This window comes from Eucyclogobius newberryi, unplaced genomic scaffold (genome assembly GCF_026437365.1).
Source record: "Eucyclogobius newberryi isolate DKJ021-1_F unplaced genomic scaffold, fEucNew1.0.hap1 SCAF_20, whole genome shotgun sequence".
NCBI lineage: Eukaryota > Metazoa > Chordata > Actinopteri > Gobiiformes > Gobiidae > Eucyclogobius > Eucyclogobius newberryi.
Genome location: NW_027315835.1, coordinates 2206950 through 2233078, shown reverse-complemented (window position 1 = coordinate 2233078; position 26129 = coordinate 2206950). Strand labels below are relative to the sequence as shown.

At 49.1% G+C, this 26129-nt stretch overlaps 1 protein-coding gene across 1 annotated transcript in view; it reads left to right on the top strand.

Annotated features, from left to right (window-relative positions):
• Window positions 1–26129, top strand: part of LOC140369105 (hydroxycarboxylic acid receptor 3-like) — a 152057-nt gene that overhangs the window by 53 nt on the left and 125875 nt on the right. The window contains exons 1-3 of the mRNA XM_072456348.1: window positions 1–179; window positions 1170–1319; window positions 15001–15315. The exon at window positions 1–179 is cut by the window's left edge and continues 53 nt beyond it. Coding sequence (XP_072312449.1) covers window positions 1–179; window positions 1170–1319; window positions 15001–15315 — 644 coding nt within the window. The remainder of the gene's footprint in view (window positions 180–1169; window positions 1320–15000; window positions 15316–26129) is intronic.

Here is a 26129-nt window from a genome sequence, read left to right as displayed (position 1 = left end):
GCCCTCCCGTGGGGGTCCAGCTGGAGGCCCGGGTCCTGCCCCCGGTCCTGGCTCTGGACGTGGTCCTGGGTCTGGTGGGAAACTCTGTGGCTCTTTGGATCTTCTGCTTCAAACTCAAGTCCTGGAACACCAACACCATCTTCCTCCTCAACCTGGTCATCGCAGACTTCATGGCCCTGGTACTGGACCAGGACCAGGACCAGGACCAGGACCAGACCAGGACCAGGACCAGGACCAGGACCAGGACCAGACCAGGACCAGGACCAGGACCAGACCAGGACCAGGACCAGACCAGGACCAGGACCAGGACCAGGACCAGACCAGGGCCAGGGCCAGGGCCAGGACCAGGACCAGGACCAGACCAGGGCCAGGACCAGACCAGGACCAGGACCAGGACCAGGACCAGGACCAGGACCAGACCAGGGCCAGGACCAGACCAGGGCCAGGACCAGGACCAGGACCAGACCAGGGCCAGGACCAGACCAGGGCCAGGACCAGGACCAGGACCAGGACCAGGACCAGGACCAGGACCAGGACCAGACCAGGGCCAGGGCCAGGACCAGAACCAGGACCAGGACCAGGACCAGGACCAGGGCCAGGGCTAGGACCAGGACCAGAACCAAGACCAGGGCCAGGACCAGGACCAGGACCAGGACCAGGGCCAGGGCTAGGACCAGGACCAGACCAGACCAGGATCAGGACCAGACCAGGACCAGGACCAGACCAGAACCAGGACCAGACCAGGACCAGGGCCAGGGCCAGGGCCAGGACCAGGACCAGACCAGACCAGACCAGGATCAGGATCAGGACCAGGACCAGACCAGGACCAGGACCAGGACCAGACCAGGACCAGACAAGGACCAGGACCAGGGCCAGGGCCAGGGCCAGGGCCAGGACCAGGGCCCGGACCAGGGCCAGGGCCAGGGCCAGGGCCAGGACCAGGACTAGGACCAGGACCAGACCAGAACCAGACCAGGACCAGGACTAGACCAGGTCTGAACTCTAAACCCGATCTGACTCGGTCTGACCCGGTCTGACCCGGTCTTAACCCGGTCTGACTCGGTCTAAACCCGGTCTTAACCCGGTCTGACCCGGTCTGACCCGGTCTAAACCCGGTCTGACCCGGTCTAAACCCGGTCTAAACCCGGTCTAAACCCGGTCTGGTCCAGGTGAGTCTCCCCCTGAGGATCGACGCTCTGATCCGGACTTTCTGGGTCTTTGGAGACGGACTCTGCAGGATCAACCTCTTCCTCATGTTCACAAACCGCTCGGCGAGCATCGCCATGATGACCGTGGTCGCCACCTACAGGTACCTGAAGGTAACTACACTCTGAGGACGCTTCCTTCTGTAGCCACAGCTGCCCTGGGGCGACTGACACAACACCAGCAACAAAGAGGGACTAAATGTGACAAGTTCATGTGTCGAGCGCGACAGGAAAAAATAAGACACGACAGAAATCACTAAAACTTCATTTGTTTCATTTTGTTTATTTGACGACTCAAAGTGACACTTCCTCTTCATCAGTTCAAACTCTGACTTGATCTCGAGCTAAAGCGCCGTGTTTCCACTGATGCTAACGACTATGTGGAGCCTTAGCAACACAAAGCTAGCATAGCACGTTAGCAACACAAAGCTAGCATAACACGTTAGCAAAACAAAGCTAGCAAAGCACGTTAGCAACACAAAGCTAGCATGGCACGTTAGCAACACAAAGCTAGCAAAGCACTTTAGCAACAGCTGTTTCCTGTTCATGGCACTCGCTTTGTCAAGAGCCACAATCTGATATTTCCAGGTCATGAAGCGTCTTACATTAGCATTAGCATTAGCATGACATAAAGAGAGGTTCAAACGCCACGCCCCTCACACACACTAGCTTTAGCCACGCCCCTCACACACTAGCTTTAGCCATGCCCCTCACACACACTAACTTTAGCCACACCCCTCACCTACACTATCTTAAGCCACGCCCCTCACACACACACTAGATTTAGCCACGCCCCTCACACACACTATCTTAAGCCACGCCCCTCACACACACTATCTTAAGCCACGCCCCTCACACACACTATCTTAAGCCATGACCCTCACACAAACTAGATTTAGCCACGCCCCTCTCACACACTATCTTAAGCCACGCCCCTCACACACACTAGATTTAGCCACGCCCCTCACACACACTATTACTAAACAACTTTTTGTGACTCGCTCAGATCGACTGTAGGGTTAAAAAGCTGTGTCGTTAAGTAATGTTTTTCTTTCCTCTGACCTTCTCTGACCTTCTCTGACTCTTCTCTGCCCTCCTCTGACCTTCTCTGACGCTTCTCTGACCTACTATGACTCTTCTCTAACCTTCTCTGACCCTCTCTGACCTTTTCTGACCCTTCTCTAACCCTTCTCTGACCCTTCTCTGACCTACTATGACTCTTCTCTAACCTTCTCTGACCCTCTCTGACCTTCTCTGACTATTCTCTAACCCTTCTCTGACCCTCTCTGACCTTCTCTGACCTTCTATGACCCTCTCTGACCTTCTCTGACTCTTCTCTGACCTTCTCTGACTCTTCTCTGACTCTTCTCTGACCTTATCTGACACTCTCCGACTCTTCTCTGACCTTCTCTGACCCTCTCTGACTCTTCTCTGACCTTATCTGACCCTCTCTGACTCTTTTCTGACCTTCTCTGACTCTTCTCTGACCTTCTCTGACCCTCTCTGACCTTCTCTGACCCTCTCTGGCCCTCTCTGACCCTCTCTGACTCTTCTCTGACCTTCTCTGACCCTCTCTGACCTTCTCTGACCCTCTCTGACCTTCTCTGACCCTTCTCTAATCCTTGTCTAACCTTCTCTGACCCTTCTCTGACCTTCTCTGAATCTTCTCTGACTCTTCTCTGACTCTTCTCTGACTCTTCTCTGACCCTCTCTGACTCTTCTCTGACCTTCTCTGACCCTCTCTGACCTTCTCTGACCCTTCTCTAACCCTTCTCTAACCTTCGCTGACCCTCTCTGACCTTTTCTGACCCTTCTCTAACCCTTCTCTAACCTTCTCTGACCCTTCTCTGACCTTCTCTGACTCTTCTCTGACTCTTCTCTGACCCTTCTCTGACCTTCTCTGACTCTTCTCTGACCCTCTCTAACCCTTCTCTAACCCTTCTCTGACCCTCTCTGACCCTCTCTGACCCCCTCTGACTCTTCTCTAACCCTTCTCTGACCCTCTCTGACCCTCTCTGAACCTCTCTGACACTTCTCTGACCTTCTCTGACCCTCTTTGACCTTCTCTTACCCTTCTCTAACCCTTCTCTAACCTTCTCTGACTCTTCTCTGACCCTCTCTGACTCTTCTCTGACCCTCTCTGACTCTTCTCTGACCTCCTCTGACCCTCTCTGACCTTCTCTTACCCTTCTCTAACCCTTCTCTAACCTTCGCTGACCCTCTCTGACCTTTTCTGACCCTTCTCTAACCCTTCTCTGACCCTTCTCTGACCTTCTCTGACTCTTCTCTGACTCTTCTCTGACTCTTCTCTGACCCTTCTCTGACCTTCTCTGACTCTTCTCTGACCCTCTCTAACCCTTCTCTAACCCTTCTCTGACCCTCTCTAACCCTCTCTGACCCTCTCTGACTCTTCTCTAACCCTTCTCTGACCCTCTCTGACCCTCTCCGAACCTCTCTGACTCTTCTCTGACTCTTCTCTGACCCTCTCTGACTCTTCTCTGACTCTTCTCTGACCTTCTCTGACCTTCTCTGACACTTCTCTGACACTTCTCTGACCTTCTCTGACCCTCTCTGACTCTTCTCTGACCTTCTCTGACCCTCTCTGAACCTCTCTGACTCTTCTCTGACCTTCTCTAACCTTCGCTGACCCTCTCTGACCTTTTCTGACCCTTCTCTAACCCTTCTCTGACCCTTCTCTGACCTTCTCTGACTCTTCTCTGACTCTTCTCTGACTCTTCTCTGACCCTTCTCTGACCTTCTCTGACTCTTCTCTGACCCTCTCTAACCCTTCTCTAACCCTTCTCTGACCCTCTCTAACCCTCTCTGACCCTCTCTGACTCTTCTCTAACCCTTCTCTGACCCTCTCTGACCCTCTCCGAACCTCTCTGACTCTTCTCTGACTCTTCTCTGACCCTCTCTGACTCTTCTCTGACTCTTCTCTGACCTTCTCTGACCTTCTCTGACACTTCTCTGACACTTCTCTGACCTTCTCTGACCCTCTCTGACTCTTCTCTGACCTTCTCTGACCCTCTCTGAACCTCTCTGACTCTTCTCTGACCTTCTCTGACCCTCTCTGACCCTCTCTGACTCTTCTCTAACCCTTCTCTAACCTTCTCTGACCCTTCTCTGACCTTCTCTGACTCCTCTCTGACTCTTCTCTGACCCTCTCTGACTCTTCTCTAACCCTTCTTTGACCCTCTCTGACCCTCTCTGACTCTTCTCTGACCCTCTCTGACTCTTCTCTGACCTTCTCTGACCCTCTCTGATCCTCTCTGACTGTTCTATGACTCTTCTCTAACCCTACTCTGACCCTCTCTGACTCTTCTCTGACCTTCTCTGATCCTCTCTGACTCTTCTCTGACTCCTCTCTGACCCTCTCTGACCCTCTCTGACTCTTCTCTGACTCTTCTCTGACCCTCTCTGACCCTCTCTGATCCTCTCTGACCCTCTCTGACTCTTCTCTGACTCTTCTCTGACCCTCTCTAACCCTTCTCTAACCCTTCTCTGACCCTCTCTGACTCTTCTCTAACCCTTCTCTGACCCTCTCTGACCCTCTCTGACTCTTCTTTGACCTTCTCTGACCCTCTCTGACTCTTCTCTGACCCTCTCTGACCCTCTCTGACCTTATCTAACCCTACTCTGACCCTCTCTGACCCTCTCTGACTCTTCTCTAACCCTCTCTGACCCCCTCTGACTCTTCTCTGACCTTCTCTGACTCTTCTCTGACTCTTCTCTGACCCTCTCTGACTCTTCTCTGACTCTTCTCTGACCTTCTCTGACCTTCTCTGACCCTTTCTGACTCTTTTCTGACCTTCTCTGACCTTCTCTGACCATCTCTGACCCTCTCTGACTCTTCTCTGACCCTCTCTGACTCTTCTCTGACCTCCGACCTTCTGTGACTCTTCTCTGACCCTCTCTGACTCTTCTCTGACCTTCTGTGACTCTTCTCTGACCCTCTCTGACTCTTCTCTGACTCTTCTCTAACCTTCTCTGACCCTTCTCTGACCTTCTCTGACTCCTCTCTGACTCTTCTCTGACCTTCTGTGACTCTTCTCTGACCCTCTCTGACCCTCTCTGACTCTTCTCTAACCCATTCCCTTCCCTCTCTGACTCTTCTCTTACCCTCTCTTACCCTCTCTGACTCTTCTCTGACCCTCTCTGACCCTCTCTGACCCTCTCTGATCCTCTCTGATCCTCTCTGACCCTCTCTGACCCTGTCTGACTCTTCTCTTACCCTCTCTGACTCTTCTCTGACCTTCTCTGACCCTCTCTGACTCTTCTCTGACTCTTCTCTGACTCTTCTCTGATCCTCTCTGACCCTCTCTGATCCTCTCTGACCCTCTCTGATCCTCTCTGATCCTCTCTGACCCTCTCTGACCCTGTCTGACTCTTCTCTTACCCTCTCTGACTCTTCTCTGACCTTCTCTGACCCTCTCTGACCCTCTCTGACTCTTCTCTGACCCTCTCTGACCCTCTCTGACTCTTCTCTGACCTTCTCTGACCCTCTCTGACCTTCTCTTACCCTTCTCTGACCTTCTCTTACCCTTCTCTGACCCTTCTCTAACCTTCTCTGACTCTTCTCTGACCCTTCTCTGACCTTCTCTGACCCTTCTCCGACTATTCTCTGACCCTCTCTGACTCTTCTCTGACCCTCTCTGACTCTTCTCTGACCTTCTCTGACCCTTCTCTAACCTTCGCTGACCCTCTCTGACCTTTTCTGACCCTTCTCTAACCCTTCTCTAACCTTCTCTGACCCTTCTCTGACCTTCTCTGACTCTTCTCTGACTCTTCTCTGACCCTTCTCTGACCTTCTCTGACTCTTCTCTGACCCTCTCTAACCCTTCTCTTACCCTTCTCTGACCCTCTCTGACCCTCTCTGACCCCCTCTGACTCTTCTCTAACCCTTCTCTGACCCTCTCTGACCCTCTCTGAACCTCTCTGACTCTTCTCTTACCCTTCTCTAACCCTTCTCTAACCTTCTCTGACTCTTCTCTGACCCTTCTCTGACCTTCACTGACCCTTCTCCGACTCTTCTCTGACCCTCTCTGACTCTTCTCTGACCCTCTCTGACTCTTCTCTGACCTTCTCTGACCCTCTCTGACCTTCTCTGACCCTTCTCTAACCCTTCTCTAACCTTCGCTGACCCTCTCTGACCTTTTCTGACCCTTCTCTGACCTTCTCTGACCCTTCTCCGACTCTTCTCTGACCCTCTCTGACCCTCTCCGAACCTCTCTGACTCTTCTCTGACTCTTCTCTGACCCTCTCTGACTGTTCTCTGACACTTCTCTGACCTTCTCTGACCCTCTCTGACTCTTCTCTGACCTTCTCTGACCCTTCTCCGACTCTTCTCTGACCCTCTCTGACCCTCTCCGAACCTCTCTGACTCTTCTCTGACTCTTCTCTGACCCTCTCTGACTGTTCTCTGACTCTTCTCTGACCTTCTCTGACCTTCTCTGACCCTCTCTGACTCTTCTCTGACCTTCTCTGACCCTCTCTGAACCTCTCTGACTCTTCTCTGACCTTCTCTGACCCTCTCTGACCCTCTCTGACTCTTCTCTAACCCTTCTCTAACCTTCTCTGACCCTTCTCTGACCTTCTCTGACTCCTCTCTGACTCTTCTCTGACCTTCTCTGACTCTTCTCTGACTCTTCTCTGACTCTTCTCTGATCCTCTCTGACCCTCTCTGATCCTCTCTGACCCTCTCTGATACTCTCTGATCCTCTCTGACCCTCTCTGACCCTGTCTGACTCTTCCCTGACCCTCTCTTACCCTCTCTGACCCTCTCTGACTCTTCTTTGACCTTCTCTGACTCCTCTCTGACTCTTCTCTGACTCCTCTCTGACTCTTCTCTGACCTTCTGTGACTCTTCTCTGACCCTCTCTGACTCTTCTCTGACTCTTCTCTGACCCTCTCTGACTCTTCTCTGACTCTTCTCTTACCCTCTCTTACCCTCTCTGACTCTTCTCTGACCCTCTCTGACCCTCTCTGACCCTCTCTGACCCTGTCTGACTCTTCTCTTACCCTCTCTGACTCTTCTCTGACCTTCTCTGACCCTCTCTGACTCTTCTCTGACTCTTCTCTGACTCTTCTCTGACCCTCTCTGACCCTCTCTGACCCTCTCTGATCCTCTCTGATCCTCTCTGACCCTCTCTGACCCTCTCTGACTCTTCTCTGACTCTTCTCTGACTCTTCTCTAACCCTTCCCCTTCCCTCTCTGACCCTTCTCTAACCCTTCTCTAACCTTCGCTGACCCTCTCTGACCTTTTCTGACCCTTCTCCGACCTTCTCTGACCCTTCTCCGACTCTTCTCTGACCCTCTCTGACCCTCTCCGAACCTTTCTGACTCTTCTCTGACTCTTCTCTGACCCTCTCTGACTGTTCTCTGACACTTCTCTGACCTTCTCTGACCCTCTCTGACTCTTCTCTGACCTTCTCTGACCCTTCTCCGACTCTTCTCTGACCCTCTCTGACCCTCTCCGAACCTCTCTGACTCTTCTCTGACTCTTCTCTGACCCTCTCTGACTGTTCTCTGACTCTTCTCTGACCTTCTCTGACCTTCTCTGACCCTCTCTGACTCTTCTCTGACCTTCTCTGACCCTCTCTGAACCTCTCTGACTCTTCTCTGACCTTCTCTGACCCTCTCTGACCCTCTCTGACCCTCTCTGACTCTTCTCTAACCCTTCTCTAACCTTCTCTGACCCTTCTCTGACCTTCTCTGACTCCTCTCTGACTCTTCTCTGACCTTCTCTGACTCTTCTCTGACTCTTCTCTGACTCTTCTCTGATCCTCTCTGACCCTCTCTGATCCTCTCTGACCCTCTCTGATACTCTCTGATCCTCTCTGACCCTCTCTGACCCTGTCTGACTCTTCCCTGACCCTCTCTTACCCTCTCTGACCTTCTCTGACTCCTCTCTGACTCTTCTCTGACCTTCTCTGACTCTTCTCTGACTCTTCTCTGACTCTTCTCTGATCCTCTCTGACCCTCTCTGATCCTCTCTGACCCTCTCTGATACTCTCTGATCCTCTCTGACCCTCTCTGACCCTGTCTGACTCTTCCCTGACCCTCTCTTACCCTCTCTGACCCTCTCTGACTCTTCTTTGACCTTCTCTGACCCTCTCTGACTCTTCTCTGACCCTTCTCTAACCCTTCTCTGACCCTCTCTGACTCTTCTCTAACCCTTCTCTGACCCTCTCTGACCCTCTCTGACCCTCTCCGACTCTTCCCTGACCCTCTCTGACCCTCTCTGACCCTCTCTGACTCTTCTTTGACCTTCTCTGACCCTCTCTGACTCTTCTCTGACCCTCTCTGACCCCCTCTGACCCTCTCTGACCTTCTCTAACCCTTCTCTGACCCTCTCTGACTCTTCTCTGACCTTCTCTGACTCTTCTCTGACTCTTCTCTGACCCTCTCTGACTCTTCTCTTACTCTTCTCTGACCTTCTCTGACCTTCTCTGACCCTTTCCGACTCTTCTCTGACCTTCTCTGACCATCTCTGACCCTCTCTGACTCTTCTCTGACCTTCTCCGACCCTTCTCTAACCCTTCTCTAACCTTCTCTGACCCTTCTCTGACCTTCTCTGACTCCTCTCTGACTCTTCTCTGACTCCTCTCTGACTCTTCTCTGACCCTCTCTGACCCCCTCTGACCCTCTCTGACCTTCTCTAACCCTTCTCTGACCCTCTCTGACTCTTCTCTAACCCTCTCTGACCCTCTCTGACTCTTCTCTGACCTTCTCTGACTCTTCTCTGACTCTTCTCTGACCCTCTCTGACTCTTCTCTTACTCTTCTCTGACCTTCTCTGACCTTCTCTGACCCTTTCCGACTCTTCTCTGACCTTCTCTGACCATCTCTGACCCTCTCTGACTCTTCTCTGACCTTCTCCGACCCTTCTCTAACCCTTCTCTAACCTTCTCTGACCCTTCTCTGACCTTCTCTGACTCCTCTCTGACTCTTCTCTGACTCCTCTCTGACTCTTCTCTGACTCTTCTCTGACCCTCTCTGACTCTTCTCTGACTCTTCTCTTACCCTCTCTTACCCTCTCTGACTCTTCTCTGACCCTCTCTGACCCTCTCTGACCCTCTCTGACCCTCTCTGACCCTGTCTGACTCTTCTCTTACCCTCTCTGACTCTTCTCTGACCTTCTCTGACCCTCTCTGACTCTTCTCTGACTCTTCTCTGACTCTTCTCTGACCCTCTCTGACCCTCTCTGATCCTCTCTGATCCTCTCTGATCCTCTCTGACCCTCTCTGACCCTCTCTGACTCTTCTCTGACTCTTCTCTGACTCTTCTCTAACCCTTCCCCTTCCCTCTCTGACTCTTCTCTTACCCTCTCTAACCCTCTCTGACCCTCTCTGACTCTTCTCTGACCTTCTCTGACTCTTCTCTGACTCTTCTCTGACCCTCTCTGACTCTTCTCTTACTCTTCTCTGACCTTCTCTGACCTTCTCTGACCCTCTCTGACTCTTCTCTGACTCTTCTCTAACCTTCTCTGACCCTTCTCTGACCTTCTCTGACCCTCTCTGACTCTTCTCTGACCTTCTGTGACTCTTCTCTGACCCTCTCTGACCCTCTCTGACTCTTCTCTAACCCTTCCCCTTCCCTCTCTGACTCTTCCCTGACCCTCTCTGACTCTTCTCTGACCCTCTCTGACCCTCTCTGATCCTCTCTGATCCTCTCTGATCCTCTCTGACCCTCTCTGACCCTCTCTGACTCTTCTCTGACTCTTCTCTGACTCTTCTCTAACCCTTCCCCTTCCCTCTCTGACTCTTCTCTAACCCTTCTCTGACCCTCTCTGACTCTTCTCTAACCCTTCTCTGACCCTCTCTGACCCTCTCTGACCCTCTCCGACTCTTCCCTGACCCTCTCTGACCCTCTCTGACCCTCTCTGACTCTTCTTTGACCTTCTCTGACCCTCTCTGACTCTTCTCTGACCCTCTCTGACCCTCTCTGACCTTCTCTAACCCTTCTCTGACCCTCTCTGACTCTTCTCTAACCCTCTCTGACCCTCTCTGACTCTTCTCTGACCTTCTCTGACTCTTCTCTGACTCTTCTCTGACCCTCTCTGACTCTTCTCTTACTCTTCTCTGACCTTCTCTGACCTTCTCTGACCCTTTCCGACTCTTCTCTGACCTTCTCTGACCATCTCTGACCCTCTCTGACTCTTCTCTGACCCTCTCTGACTCTTCTCTGACCTTCTCCGACCCTTCTCTAACCCTTCTCTAACCTTCTCTGACCCTTCTCTGACCTTCTCTGACTCCTCTCTGACTCTTCTCTGACTCCTCTCTGACTCTTCTCTGACTCTTCTCTGACCCTCTCTGACTCTTCTCTGACTCTTCTCTTACCCTCTCTTACCCTCTCTGACTCTTCTCTGACCCTCTCTGACCCTCTCTGACCCTCTCTGACCCTCTCTGACCCTGTCTGACTCTTCTCTTACCCTCTCTGACTCTTCTCTGACCTTCTCTGACCCTCTCTGACTCTTCTCTGACTCTTCTCTGACTCTTCTCTGACCCTCTCTGACCCTCTCTGATCCTCTCTGATCCTCTCTGATCCTCTCTGACCCTCTCTGACCCTCTCTGACTCTTCTCTGACTCTTCTCTGACTCTTCTCTAACCCTTCCCCTTCCCTCTCTGACTCTTCTCTTACCCTCTCTAACCCTCTCTGACCCTCTCTGACTCTTCTCTGACCTTCTCTGACTCTTCTCTGACTCTTCTCTGACCCTCTCTGACTCTTCTCTTACTCTTCTCTGACCTTCTCTGACCTTCTCTGACCCTCTCTGACTCTTCTCTGACTCTTCTCTAACCTTCTCTGACCCTTCTCTGACCTTCTCTGACCCTCTCTGACTCTTCTCTGACCTTCTGTGACTCTTCTCTGACCCTCTCTGACCCTCTCTGACTCTTCTCTAACCCTTCCCCTTCCCTCTCTGACTCTTCCCTGACCCTCTCTGACTCTTCTCTGACCCTCTCTGACCCTCTCTGATCCTCTCTGATCCTCTCTGATCCTCTCTGACCCTCTCTGACCCTCTCTGACTCTTCTCTGACTCTTCTCTGACTCTTCTCTAACCCTTCCCCTTCCCTCTCTGACTCTTCTCTGACCCTTCTCTAACCCTTCTCTGACCCTCTCTGACTCTTCTCTAACCCTTCTCTGACCCTCTCTGACCCTCTCTGACCCTCTCCGACTCTTCCCTGACCCTCTCTGACCCTCTCTGACCCTCTCTGACTCTTCTTTGACCTTCTCTGACCCTCTCTGACTCTTCTCTGACCCTCTCTGACCCCCTCTGACCCTCTCTGACCTTCTCTAACCCTTCTCTGACCCTCTCTGACTCTTCTCTAACCCTCTCTGACCCTCTCTGACTCTTCTCTGACCTTCTCTGACTCTTCTCTGACTCTTCTCTGACCCTCTCTGACTCTTCTCTTACTCTTCTCTGACCTTCTCTGACCTTCTCTGACCCTTTCCGACTCTTCTCTGACCTTCTCTGACCATCTCTGACCCTCTCTGACTCTTCTCTGACCCTCTCTGACTCTTCTCTGACCTTCTCCGACCCTTCTCTAACCCTTCTCTAACCTTCTCTGACCCTTCTCTGACCTTCTCTGACTCCTCTCTGACTCTTCTCTGACTCCTCTCTGACTCTTCTCTGACTCTTCTCTGACCCTCTCTGACTCTTCTCTGACTCTTCTCTTACCCTCTCTTACCCTCTCTGACTCTTCTCTGACCCTCTCTGACCCTCTCTGACCCTCTCTGACCCTCTCTGACCCTGTCTGACTCTTCTCTTACCCTCTCTGACTCTTCTCTGACCTTCTCTGACCCTCTCTGACTCTTCTCTGACTCTTCTCTGACTCTTCTCTGACCCTCTCTGACCCTCTCTGATCCTCTCTGATCCTCTCTGATCCTCTCTGACCCTCTCTGACCCTCTCTGACTCTTCTCTGACTCTTCTCTGACTCTTCTCTAACCCTTCCCCTTCCCTCTCTGACTCTTCTCTTACCCTCTCTAACCCTCTCTGACCCTCTCTGACTCTTCTCTGACCTTCTCTGACTCTTCTCTGACTCTTCTCTGACCCTCTCTGACTCTTCTCTTACTCTTCTCTGACCTTCTCTGACCTTCTCTGACCTTCTCTGACCTTCTCTGACCCTCTCTGACTCTTCTCTGACTCTTCTCTAACCTTCTCTGACCCTTCTCTGACCTTCTCTGACCCTCTCTGACTCTTCTCTGACCTTCTGTGACTCTTCTCTGACCCTCTCTGACCCTCTCTGACTCTTCTCTAACCCTTCCCCTTCCCTCTCTGACTCTTCCCTGACCCTCTCTGACTCTTCTCTGACCCTCTCTGACCCTCTCTGATCCTCTCTGATCCTCTCTGATCCTCTCTGACCCTCTCTGACCCTCTCTGACTCTTCTCTGACTCTTCTCTGACCTTCTCTGACTCTTCTCTGACTCTTCTCTGACCCTCTCTGACTCTTCTCTTACTCTTCTCTGACCTTCTCTGACCTTCTCTGACCTTCTCTGACCTTCTCTGACCCTCTCTGACTCTTCTCTGACTCTTCTCTAACCTTCTCTGACCCTTCTCTGACCTTCTCTGACCCTCTCTGACTCTTCTCTGACCTTCTGTGACTCTTCTCTGACCCTCTCTGACCCTCTCTGACTCTTCTCTAACCCTTCCCCTTCCCTCTCTGACTCTTCCCTGACCCTCTCTGACTCTTCTCTGACCCTCTCTGACCCTCTCTGATCCTCTCTGATCCTCTCTGATCCTCTCTGACCCTCTCTGACTCTTCTCTGACTCTTCTCTGACTCTTCTCTAACCCTTCCCCTTCCCTCTCTGACTCTTCTCTTACCCTCTCTAACCCTCTCTGACCCTCTCTGACTCTTCTCTGACCTTCTCTGACTCTTCTCTGACTCTTCTCTGACCCTCTCTGACTCTTCTCTGACCTTCTCTGACTCTTCTCTGACTCTTCTCTGACCCTCTCTGACTCTTCTCTGACCTTCTCTGACTCTTCTCTGACTCTTCTCTGACCCTCTCTGACTCTTCTCTGACTCTTCTCTAACCCTTCCCCTTCCCTCTCTGACTCTTCTCTGACCCTTCTCTAACCCTTCTCTGACCCTCTCTGACTCTTCTCTAACCCTTCTCTGACCCTCTCTGACCCTCTCTGACCCTCTCCGACTCTTCCCTGACCCTCTCTGACCCTCTCTGACCCTCTCTGACTCTTCTTTGACCTTCTCTGACCCTCTCTGACTCTTCTCTGACCCTCTCTGACCCCCTCTGACCCTCTCTGACCTTCTCTAACCCTTCTCTGACCCTCTCTGACTCTTCTCTAACCCTCTCTGACCCTCTCTGACTCTTCTCTGACCTTCTCTGACTCTTCTCTGACTCTTCTCTGACCCTCTCTGACTCTTCTCTTACTCTTCTCTGACCTTCTCTGACCTTCTCTGACCCTTTCCGACTCTTCTCTGACCTTCTCTGACCATCTCTGACCCTCTCTGACTCTTCTCTGACCCTCTCTGACTCTTCTCTGACCTTCTCCGACCCTTCTCTAACCCTTCTCTAACCTTCTCTGACCCTTCTCTGACCTTCTCTGACTCCTCTCTGACTCTTCTCTGACTCCTCTCTGACTCTTCTCTGACTCTTCTCTGACCCTCTCTGACTCTTCTCTGACTCTTCTCTTACCCTCTCTTACCCTCTCTGACTCTTCTCTGACCCTCTCTGACCCTCTCTGACCCTCTCTGACCCTCTCTGACCCTGTCTGACTCTTCTCTTACCCTCTCTGACTCTTCTCTGACCTTCTCTGACCCTCTCTGACTCTTCTCTGACTCTTCTCTGACTCTTCTCTGACCCTCTCTGACCCTCTCTGATCCTCTCTGATCCTCTCTGATCCTCTCTGACCCTCTCTGACCCTCTCTGACTCTTCTCTGACTCTTCTCTGACTCTTCTCTAACCCTTCCCCTTCCCTCTCTGACTCTTCTCTTATCCTCTCTAACCCTCTCTGACCCTCTCTGACTCTTCTCTGACCTTCTCTGACTCTTCTCTGACTCTTCTCTGACCCTCTCTGACTCTTCTCTTACTCTTCTCTGACCTTCTCTGACCTTCTCTGACCTTCTCTGACCTTCTCTGACCCTCTCTGACTCTTCTCTGACTCTTCTCTAACCTTCTCTGACCCTTCTCTGACCTTCTCTGACCCTCTCTGACTCTTCTCTGACCTTCTGTGACTCTTCTCTGACCCTCTCTGACCCTCTCTGACTCTTCTCTAACCCTTCCCCTTCCCTCTCTGACTCTTCCCTGACCCTCTCTGACTCTTCTCTGACCCTCTCTGACCCTCTCTGATCCTCTCTGATCCTCTCTGATCCTCTCTGACCCTCTCTGACCCTCTCTGACTCTTCTCTGACTCTTCTCTGACTCTTCTCTAACCCTTCCCCTTCCCTCTCTGACTCTTCTCTTACCCTCTCTAACCCTCTCTGACCCTCTCTGACTCTTCTCTGACCTTCTCTGACTCTTCTCTGACTCTTCTCTGACCCTCTCTGACTCTTCTCTGACCTTCTCTGACTCTTCTCTGACTCTTCTCTGACCCTCTCTGACTCTTCTCTTACTCTTCTCTGACCTTCTCTGACCTTCTCTGACCCTCTCTGACTCTTCTCTGACTCTTCTCTAACCTTCTGTGACTCTTCTCTGACCCTCTCTGACCCTCTCTGACTCTTCTCTAACCCTTCCCCTTCCCTCTCTGACTCTTCCCTGACCCTCTCTGACCCTCTCTGACCCTCTCTGACCCTCTCTGACCCTCTCTGACCCTCTCTGACCTCCCCCTGGCTCCTCAGGTGGTCCATCCTCACAGCCGTCTGTCCCGCCTCTCTCGTGGCCACGCCCTGTTCCTCTCGGCTCTGGTCTGGACGTTGGTGGTGGCTCCTCGTGTTCCTCTGCTCTCGCTGGACCACGTGAAGCTCCTGCAGAACCAGACTCAGTGTTTCTTCTTCACGTCGTACAGCGAGTCGTCCTCGCTGCGTCTCGCGCTGGTCTCGTCCCACCGCGTCATCACCGTCTTCGAGTTCGTGCTGCCGTTTACCGTCCTCGTCTTCTGCTGCGTCCGGATCTCCAGGTTCCTCCAGGCGCGAGGAGCCGTGGGCGACCCCAAGGTCTAAACCAGGACTAAACCAGGACTAAACCAGGACTAAACCAGGTCTAAACCAGGACTAAACCACGACTAAACCAGGACTAAACCAGGTCTAAACCAGGACTAAACCAGGACTAAACCAGGACTAAACCAGGTCTAAACCAGGGCTAAACCAGGTCTAAACCAGGACTAAACCACGACTAAACCAGGACTAAACCAGGTCTAAACCAGGACTAAACCAGGACTAAACCAGGACTAAACCAGGGCTAAACCAGGTCTAAACCAGGACTAAACCAGGTCTAAACCAGGACTAAACCACGACTAAACCAGGACTAAACCAGGTCTAAACCAGGACTAAACCAGGACTAAACCAGGACTAAACCAGGTCTAAACCAGGACTAAACCAGGACTAAACCAGGTCTAAACCAGGACTAAACCAGGTCAAAACCAGGACTAAACCAGGACTAAACCAGGACTAAACCAGGACTAAACCAGGTCTAAACCAGGACTAAACCAGGTCTAAACCAGGACTAAACCAGGACTAAACCAGGTCTAAACCAGGACTAAACCAGGTCTAAACCAGGACTAAACAAGGACTAAACCAGGTCTAAACCAGGACTAAACCAGGTCTAAACCAGGACTAAACCAGGTCTGAACTAGGACTAAACCAGGACTAAAGTAGGACTAAACCAGGACTAAACCAGGTCTAAACTAGGACTAAACCATGACTAAACCAGGACTAAACCAGGTCTAAACCAGGTCTAAACCATGACTAAACCAGGTCTAAGCCAGGTCTAAACTAGGACTAAACCAGGTCTAAACCAGGACTAAACCAGGACTAAACCAGGTCTAAACCAGGACTAAACCAGGTCTAAACCAGGACTAAACCAGTTCTGAACTAGGACTAAACCAGGACTAAACTAGGACTAAACCAGGACTAAACCAGGACTAAACCAGGTCTAAACCAGGACTAAACCAGGACTAAACCAGGTCTAAACCAGGTCTAAACCAGGACTAAACCAGGACTAAACCAGGACTAAACCAGGACTAAACCAGGTCTAAACCAGGACTAAACCAGGACTAAACCAGGTCTAAACCAGGACTAAACCAGGTCTAAGCCAGGACTAAACAAGGACTAAACCAGGTCTAAACCAGGACTAAACCAGGACTAAACCAGGACTAAACCAGGACGAAACCAGGACTAAACCAGGTCTAAACCAGGACTAAACCAGGACTAAACCAGGACTAAACCAGGACTAAACCAGGACTAAACTAGGACTAAACCAGGTCTAAACCAGGTCCAAACTAGGACTAAACCAGGACTAAACCAGGTCTAAACTAGTACTAAACCATGACTAAACCAGGTCTAAACCATGACTAAACCAGGTCTAAACTAGGACTAAACCAGGTCTAAACCAGGTCTAAACCAGGACTAAACCAGGACTAAACCAGGTCTAAACTAGGACTAAACCAGGTCTAAACCAGGACTAAACCAGGACTAAACCAGGTCTAAACCAGGACTAAACCAGGACTAAACCAGGTCTAAACCAGGACTAAACCAGGTCAAAACCAGGACTAAACCAGGACTAAACCAGGTCTAAACCAGGACTAAACCAGTTCTGAACTAGGACTAAACCAGGACTAAACTAGGACTAAACCAGGACTAAACCAGGACTAAACCAGGTCTAAACCAGGACTAAACCAGGACTAAACCAGGTCTAAACCAGGTCTAAACCAGGACTAAACCAGGACTAAACCAGGACTAAACCAGGACTAAACCAGGTCTAAGCCAGGACTAAACAAGGACTAAACCAGGTCTAAACCAGGACTAAACCAGGACTAAACCAGGTCTGAACTAGGACTAAACCAGGACTAAACCAGGACTAAACCAGGACTAAACCAGGACTAAACCAGGTCTAAACCAGGACTAAACCAGGTCTAAACCAGGACTAAACCAGGTCTAAACCAGGACTAAACCACGACTAAACCAGGACTAAACCAGGTCTAAACCAGGACTAAACCAGGACTAAACCAGGACTAAACCAGGTCTAAACCAGGACTAAACCAGGACTAAACCAGGTCAAAACCAGGACTAAACCAGGACTAAACCAGGACTAAACCAGGACTAAACCAGGTCTAAACCAGGACTAAACCAGGTCTAAACCAGGACTAAACCAGGACTAAACCAGGTCTAAACCAGGTCTAAACTAGTACTAAACCATGACTAAACCAGGTCTAAACCATGACTAAACCAGGACTAAACCAGGTCTAAACCAGGACTAAACCAGGTCTGAACTAAGACTAAACCAGGACTAAACCAGGACTAAACCAGGTCTAAACCAGGACTAAACCAGGACTAAACCAGGTCTAAACCAGGACAAAACTAGGACTAAACCAGGTCTAAACCAGGACTAAACCAGGTCTAAACCAGGACTAAACCACGACTAAACCAGGACTAAACCAGGTCTAAACCAGGACTAAACCAGGACTAAACCAGGACTAAACCAGGACTAAACCAAGACTAAAGCAGGACTAAACCAGGTCTAAACCAGGGCTAAACCAGGTCTAAACCAGGACTAAACCACGACTAAACCAGGTCTAAACCAGGACTAAACCAGGACTAAACCAGGACTAAACCAGGTCTAAACCAGGACTAAACCAGGACTAAACCAGGTCAAAACCAGGACTAAACCAGGACTAAACCAGGACTAAACAAGCACTAAACCAGGTCTAAACCAGGACTAAACCAGGTCTAAACCAGGACTAAACCAGGTCTGAACTAAGACTAAACCAGGACTAAAGTAGGACTAAACCAGGTCTAAACCAGGTCTAAACTAGGACTAAACCAGGACTAAACCAGGTCTAAACTAGGACTAAACCATGACTAAACCAGGACTAAACCAGGTCTAAACCAGGTCTAAACCATGACTAAACCAGGTCTAAGCCAGGTCTAAACTAGGACTAAACCAGGTCTAAACCAGGACTAAACCAGGACTAAACCAGGTCTAAACCAGGACTAAACCAGGACTAAACCAGGTCTAAACCAGGACTAAACCAGGTCAAAACCAGGTCTAAACCAGGACTAAACCAGGACTAAACCAGGTCTAAACCAGGACTAAACCAGGTCAAAACCAGGACTAAACCAGTTCTGAACTAGGACTAAACCAGGACTAAACTAGGACTAAACCAGGACTAAACCAGGACTAAACCAGGTCTAAACCAGGACTAAACCAGGACTAAACCAGGTCTAAACCAGGTCTAAACCAGGACTAAACCAGGACTAAACCAGGACTAAACCAGGTCTAAACCAGGACTAAACCAGGACTAAACCAGATCTAAACCAGGACTAAACCAGGTCTAAGCCAGGACTAAACAAGGACTAAACCAGGTCTAAACCAGGACTAAACCAGGACTAAACCAGGACTAAACCAGGTCTAAACCAGGACTAAACCAGTTCTGAACTAGGACTAAACCAGGACTAAACTAGGACTAAACCAGGACTAAACCAGGACTAAACCAGGTCTAAACCAGGACTAAACCAGGACTAAACCAGGTCTAAACCAGGTCTAAACCAGGACTAAACCAGGACTAAACCAGGACTAAACCAGGTCTAAACCAGGACTAAACCAGGACTAAACCAGGTCTAAACCAGGACTAAACCAGGTCTAAGCCAGGACTAAACAAGGACTAAACCAGGACTAAACCAGGTCTAAACCAGGACTAAACCAGGACTAAACCAGGTCTAAACCAGGACTAAACCAGGACTAAACCAGGTCTAAACCAGGACTAAACCAGGTCAAAACCAGGACTAAACCAGGACTAAACCAGGTCTAAACCAGGACTAAACCAGTTCTGAACTAGGACTAAACCAGGACTAAACTAGGACTAAACCAGGACTAAACCACGACTAAACCAGGTCTAAACCAGGACTAAACCAGGTCTAAACCAGGTCTAAACCAGGTCTAAACCAGGACTAAACCAGGACTAAACCAGGACTAAACCAGGACTAAACCAGGTCTAAACCAGGACTAAACCAGGACTAAACCAGGTCTAAACCAGGACTAAACCAGGTCTAAGCCAGGACTAAACAAGGACTAAACCAGGTCTAAACCAGGACTAAACCAGGACTAAACCAGGTCTGAACTAGGACTAAACCAGGACTAAACTAGGACTAAACCAGGTCTAAACCAGGTCCAAACTAGGACTAAACCAGGACTAAACCAGGTCTAAACTAGTACTAAACCATGACTAAACCAGGTCTAAACCATGACTAAACCAGGTCTAAACCAGGACTAAACCAGGTCTGAACCAGGACTAAACCAGGACTAAACCAGGACTAAACCAGGTCTAAACCAGGTCTAAACCAGGACTAAACCAGGACTAAACCAGGACTAAACCAGGTCTAAACCAGGACTAAACCAGGTCTAAACCAGGTCTAAACCAGGACTAAACCAGGTCTAAACCAGGACTAAACAAGGACTAAACCAGGTCTAAACCAGGACTAAACCAGGTCTGAACCAGGACTAAACCAGGACTAAACCAGGACTAAACCAGGTCTAAACCAGGTCTAAACCAGGACTAGACCAGGACTAAACCAGGTCTAAACCAGGACTAAACCAGGTCTGAACTAGGACTAAACCAGGACTAAACTAGGACTAAACCAGGTCTAAACCAGGTCTAAACTAGGACTAAACTAGGACTAAACCAGGACTAAACCAGGTCTAAACTAGGACTAAACCAGGACTAAACCAGGACTAAACCAGGTCTAAACCAGGACTAAACCAGGTCTAAACTAGGACTAAACCAGGACTAAACCAGGTCTAAACCAGGACTAAACCAGGTCAAAACCAGGACTAAACCAGGACTAAACCAGGACTAAACCAGGACTAAACCAGGTCTAAACCAGGACTAAACCAGGTCTAAACCAGGACTAAACCACGACTAAACCAGGACTAAACCAGGTCTAAACCAGGACTAAACCAGGACTAAACCAGGACTAAACCAGGTCTAAACCAGGACTAAACCAGGACTAAAACCAGGACTAAACCAGGACTAAACCATGTCTAAACCAGGTCTAAACTAGGACTAAACCAGGTCTAAACCAGGTCTAAACCAGGACTAAACCAGGACTAAACCAGGACTAAACCAGGACTAAACCAGGTCTAAACCAGGACTAAACCAGGACTAAACCAGGTCTAAACCAGGACTAAACCAGGTCTAAACCAGGACTAAACCAGGACTAAACCAGGTCTAAACTAGGACTAAACCAGGACTAAACCAGGTCTAAACCAGGACTAAACCAGGTCAAAACCAGGACTAAACCAGGACTAAACCAGGACTAAACCAGGACTAAACCAGGTCTAAACCAGGACTAAACCAGGTCTAAACCAGGACTAAACCAGGACTAAACCAGGTCTAAACCAGGACTAAACCAGGTCTAAACCAGGACTAAACAAGGACTAAACCAGGTCTAAACCAGGACTAAACCAGGTCTAAACCAGGACTAAACCAGGTCTGAACTAGGACTAAACCAGGACTAAAGTAGGACTAAACCAGGTCTAAACCAGGTCTAAACTAGGACTAAACCAGGACTAAACCAGGTCTAAACTAGGACTAAACCATGACTAAACCAGGACTAAACCAGGTCTAAACCAGGTCTAAACCATGACTAAACCAGGTCTAAGCCAGGTCTAAACTAGGACTAAACCAGGTCTAAACCAGGACTAAACCAGGACTAAACCAGGTCTAAACCAGGACTAAACCAGGACTAAACCAGGTCTAAACCAGGTCCAAACTAGGACTAAACCAGGACTAAACCAGGTCTAAACTAGTACTAAACCATGACTAAACCAGGTCTAAACCATGACTAAACCAGGTCTAAACTAGGACTAAACCAGGTCTAAACCAGGTCTAAACCAGGACTAAACCAGGACTAAACAAGGTCTAAACCAGGACTAAACCAGGACTAAACCAGGTCTAAACCAGGACAAAACTAGGACTAAACCAGGTCTAAACCAGGACTAAACCAGGACTAAACCAGGTCTAAACCAGGACTAAACCAGGTCTAAACCAGGACTAAACCAGGACTAAACCAGGTCTAAACCAGGACTAAACCAGGACTAAACCAGGTCTAAACCAGGACTAAACCAGGACTAAACCAGGTCTAAACCAGGTCTAAACCAGGTCTAAGCCAGGTCTGAACCAGGTCTAAATCAGGTCTAAACCAGGACTAAACCAGGTCTAAACCAGGACTAAACCAGGACTAAACGAGGTCTAAACCAGGACTAAACCAGGTCTAAACCAGGACTAAACCAGGACTAAACCAGGACTAAATCAGGACTAAACCAGGACTAAACCAGGACTAAACCAGGTCTAAACCAGGACTAAACCAGGTCTAAACCAGGTCTAAACCAGGACTAAACCAGGTCTAAACCAGGACTAAACAAGGACTAAACCAGGTCTAAACCAGGACTAAACCAGGTCTGAACCAGGACTAAACCAGGACTAAACCAGGTCTGAACCAGGTCTAAACCAGGACTAAACCAGGACTAAACCAGGACTAAACCAGGACTAAACCAGGTCTAAACCAGGACTAAACCAGGTCTAAACCAGGTCTAAACCAGGACTAAACCAGGTCTAAACCAGGACTAAACAAGGACTAAACCAGGTCTAAACCAGGACTAAACCAGGTCTGAACCAGGACTAAACCAGGACTAAACCAGGACTAAACCAGGTCTAAACCAGGTCTAAACCAGGACTAGACCAGGACTAAACCAGGTCTAAACCAGGACTAAACCAGGTCTGAACTAGGACTAAACCAGGACTAAACTAGGACTAAACCAGGTCTAAACCAGGTCTAAACTAGGACTAAACTAGGACTAAACCAGGACTAAACCAGGTCTAAACTAGGACTAAACCAGGACTAAACCAGGACTAAACCAGGTCTAAACCAGGACTAAACCAGGACTAAACCAGGTCTAAACCAGGACTAAACCAGGTCTAAACCAGGACTAAACCAGGTCTAAACTAGGACTAAACCAGGACTAAACCAGGTCTAAACCAGGACTAAACCAGGACTAAACCAGGACTAAACCAGGTCTAAACCAGGACTAAACCACGACTAAACCAGGACTAAACCAGGTCTAAACCAGGACTAAACCAGGACTAAACCAGGACTAAACCAGGTCTAAACCAGGACTAAACCAGGACTAAAACCAGGACTAAACCAGGACTAAACCATGTCTAAACCAGGTCTAAACTAGGACTAAACCAGGTCTAAACCAGGTCTAAACCAGGACTAAACCAGGACTAAACCAGGTCTAAACCAGGACTAAACCAGGACTAAACCAGGTCTAAACCAGGACTAAACCAGGTCTAAACCAGGACTAAACCAGGACTAAACCAGGTCTAAACTAGGACTAAACCAGGACTAAACCAGGTCTAAACCAGGACTAAACCAGGTCTAAACCAGGACTAAACAAGGACTAAACCAGGTCTAAACCAGGACTAAACCAGGTCTAAACCAGGACTAAACCAGGTCTGAACTAGGACTAAACCAGGACTAAAGTAGGACTAAACCAGGTCTAAACCAGGTCTAAACTAGGACTAAACCAGGACTAAACCAGGTCTAAACTAGGACTAAACCATGACTAAACCAGGACTAAACCAGGTCTAAACCAGGTCTAAACCATGACTAAACCAGGTCTAAGCCAGGTCTAAACTAGGACTAAACCAGGTCTAAACCAGGACTAAACCAGGACTAAACCAGGTCTAAACCAGGACTAAACCAGGACTAAACCAGGTCTAAACCAGGACTAAACCAGGTCTAAACCAGGACTAAACCAGGTCTGAACTAGGACTAAACCAGGACTAAACTAGGACTAAACCAGGTCTAAACCAGGACTAAACCAGGACTAAACCAGGTCTAAATCAGGTCTAAACCAGGACTAAACCAGGTCTGAACCAGGACTAAACCAGGTCTGAACCAGGTCTAAACCAGGACTAAACCAGGACTAAACCAGGTCTGAACCAGGACTAAACCAGGTCTGAACCAGGACTAAACCAGGACTAAACCAGGACTAAACCAGGTCTAAACCAGGTCTAAACCAGGACTAAACCAGGACTAAACCAGGACTAAACCAGGTCTAAACCAGGACTAAACCAGGTCTAAACCAGGTCTAAACCAGGACTAAACCAGGTCTAAACCAGGACTAAACAAGGACTAAACCAGGTCTAAACCAGGTCTAAACCAGGACTAAACCAGGACTAAACCAGGTCTAAACCAGGACTAAACCAGGTCTGAACTAGGACTAAACCAGGTCTAAACTAGGACTAAACCAGGACTAAACTAGGACTAAACCAGGTCTAAACCAGGTCTAAACTAGGACTAAACTAGGACTAAACCAGGACTAAACCAGGTCTAAACTAGGACTAAACCAGGACTAAACCAGGACTAAACCAGGTCTAAACCAGGACTAAACCAGGTCTAAACTAGGACTAAACCAGGACTAAACCAGGTCTAAACCAGGACTAAACCAGGTCAAAACCAGGACTAAACCAGGACTAAACCAGGACTAAACCAGGTCTAAACCAAGACTAAACCAGGTCTAAACCAGGACTAAACCACGACTAAACCAGGACTAAACCAGGTCTAAACCAGGACTAAACCAGGACTAAACCAGGACTAAACCAGGTCTAAACCAGGACTAAACCAGGACTAAACCAGGTCTAAACCAGGACTAAACCAGGTCTAAACCAGGACTAAACCAGGACTAAACCAGGTCTAAACTAGAACTAAACCAGGACTAAACCAGGTCTAAACCAGGACTAAACCAGGTCAAAACCAGGACTAAACCAGGACTAAACCAGGACTAAACCAGGACTAAACCAGGTCTAAACCAGGACTAAACCAGGTCTAAACCAGGACTAAACCAGGACTAAACCAGGACTAAACCAGGACTAAACCAGGTCTAAACCAGGACTAAACCAGGTCTAAACCAGGTCTAAACCAGGACTAAACCAGGTCTAAACCAGGTCTAAACCAGGACTAAACCAGGTCTAAACCAGGACTAAACAAGGACTAAACCAGGTCTAAACCAGGACTAAACCAGGTCAAAACCAGGACTAAACCAGGACTAAACCAGGACTAAACCAGGTCTAAACCAAGACTAAACCAGGTCTAAACCAGGACTAAACCACGACTAAACCAGGACTAAACCAGGTCTAAACCAGGACTAAACCAGGACTAAACCAGGACTAAACCAGGTCTAAACCAGGACTAAACCAGGACTAAAACCAGGACTAAACCAGGACTAAACCATGTCTAAACCAGGTCTAAACTAGGACTAAACCAGGTCTAAACCAGGTCTAAACCAGGACTAAACCAGGACTAAACCAGGACTAAACCAGGACTAAACCAGGTCTAAACCAGGTCTAAACCAGGACTAAACCAGGACTAAACCAGGTCTAAACTAGAACTAAACCAGGACTAAACCAGGTCTAAACCAGGACTAAACCAGGTCAAAACCAGGACTAAACCAGGACTAAACCAGGACTAAACCAGGACTAAACCAGGTCTAAACCAGGTCTAAACCAGGACTAAACCAGGACTAAACCAGGTCAAAACCAGGACTAAACCAGGACTAAACCAGGACTAAACCAGGACTAAACCAGGACTAAACCAGGTCTAAACCAGGACTAAACCAGGTCTAAACCAGGTCTAAACCAGGACTAAACCAGGTCTAAACCAGGACTAAACAAGGACTAAACCAGGTCTAAACCAGGACTAAACCAGGTCTGAACCAGGACTAAACCAGGACTAAACCAGGACTAAACCAGGTCTAAACCAGGTCTAAACCAGGACTAAACCAGGACTAAACCAGGACTAAACCAGGTCTAAACCAGGACTAAACCAGGTCTAAACCAGGTCTAAACCAGGACTAAACCAGGTCTAAACCAGGACTAAACAAGGACTAAACCAGGTCTAAACCAGGTCTAAACCAGGACTAAACCAGGACTAAACCAGGTCTAAACCAGGACTAAACCAGGTCTGAACTAGGACTAAACCAGGACTAAACCAGGACTAAACCAGGTCTAAACCAGGACTAAACCAGGTCTAAACTAGGACTAAACCAGGACTAAACCAGGTCTAAACCAGGACTAAACCAGGTCAAAACCAGGACTAAACCAGGACTAAACCAGGACTAAACCAGGTCTAAACCAAGACTAAACCAGGTCTAAACCAGGACTAAACCACGACTAAACCAGGACTAAACCAGGTCTAAACCAGGACTAAACCAGGACTAAACCAGGACTAAACCAGGTCTAAACCAGGACTAAACCAGGACTAAAACCAGGACTAAACCAGGTCTAAACTAGAACTAAACCAGGACTAAACCAGGTCTAAACCAGGACTAAACCAGGTCTAAACCAGGACTAAACCAGGTCTAAACCAGGACTAAACCAGGACTAAACCAGGTCTAAACCAGGTCTAAACCAGGACTAAACCAGGACTAAACAAGGACTAAACCAGGTCTAAACCAGGACTAAACCAGGTCTAAACCAGGACTAAACCAGGTCTGAACTAGGACTAAACCAGGACTAAAGTAGGACTAAACCAGGTCTAAACCAGGTCTAAACTAGGACTAAACCAGGACTAAACCAGGTCTAAACCAGGTCTGAACTAGGACTAAACCAGGACTAAAGTAGGACTAAACCAGGTCTAAACCAGGTCTAAACCATGACTAAACCAGGTCTAAGCCAGGTCTAAACTAGGACTAAACCAGGTCTAAACCAGGACTAAACCAGGACTAAACCAGGTCTAAACCAGGTCTAAAC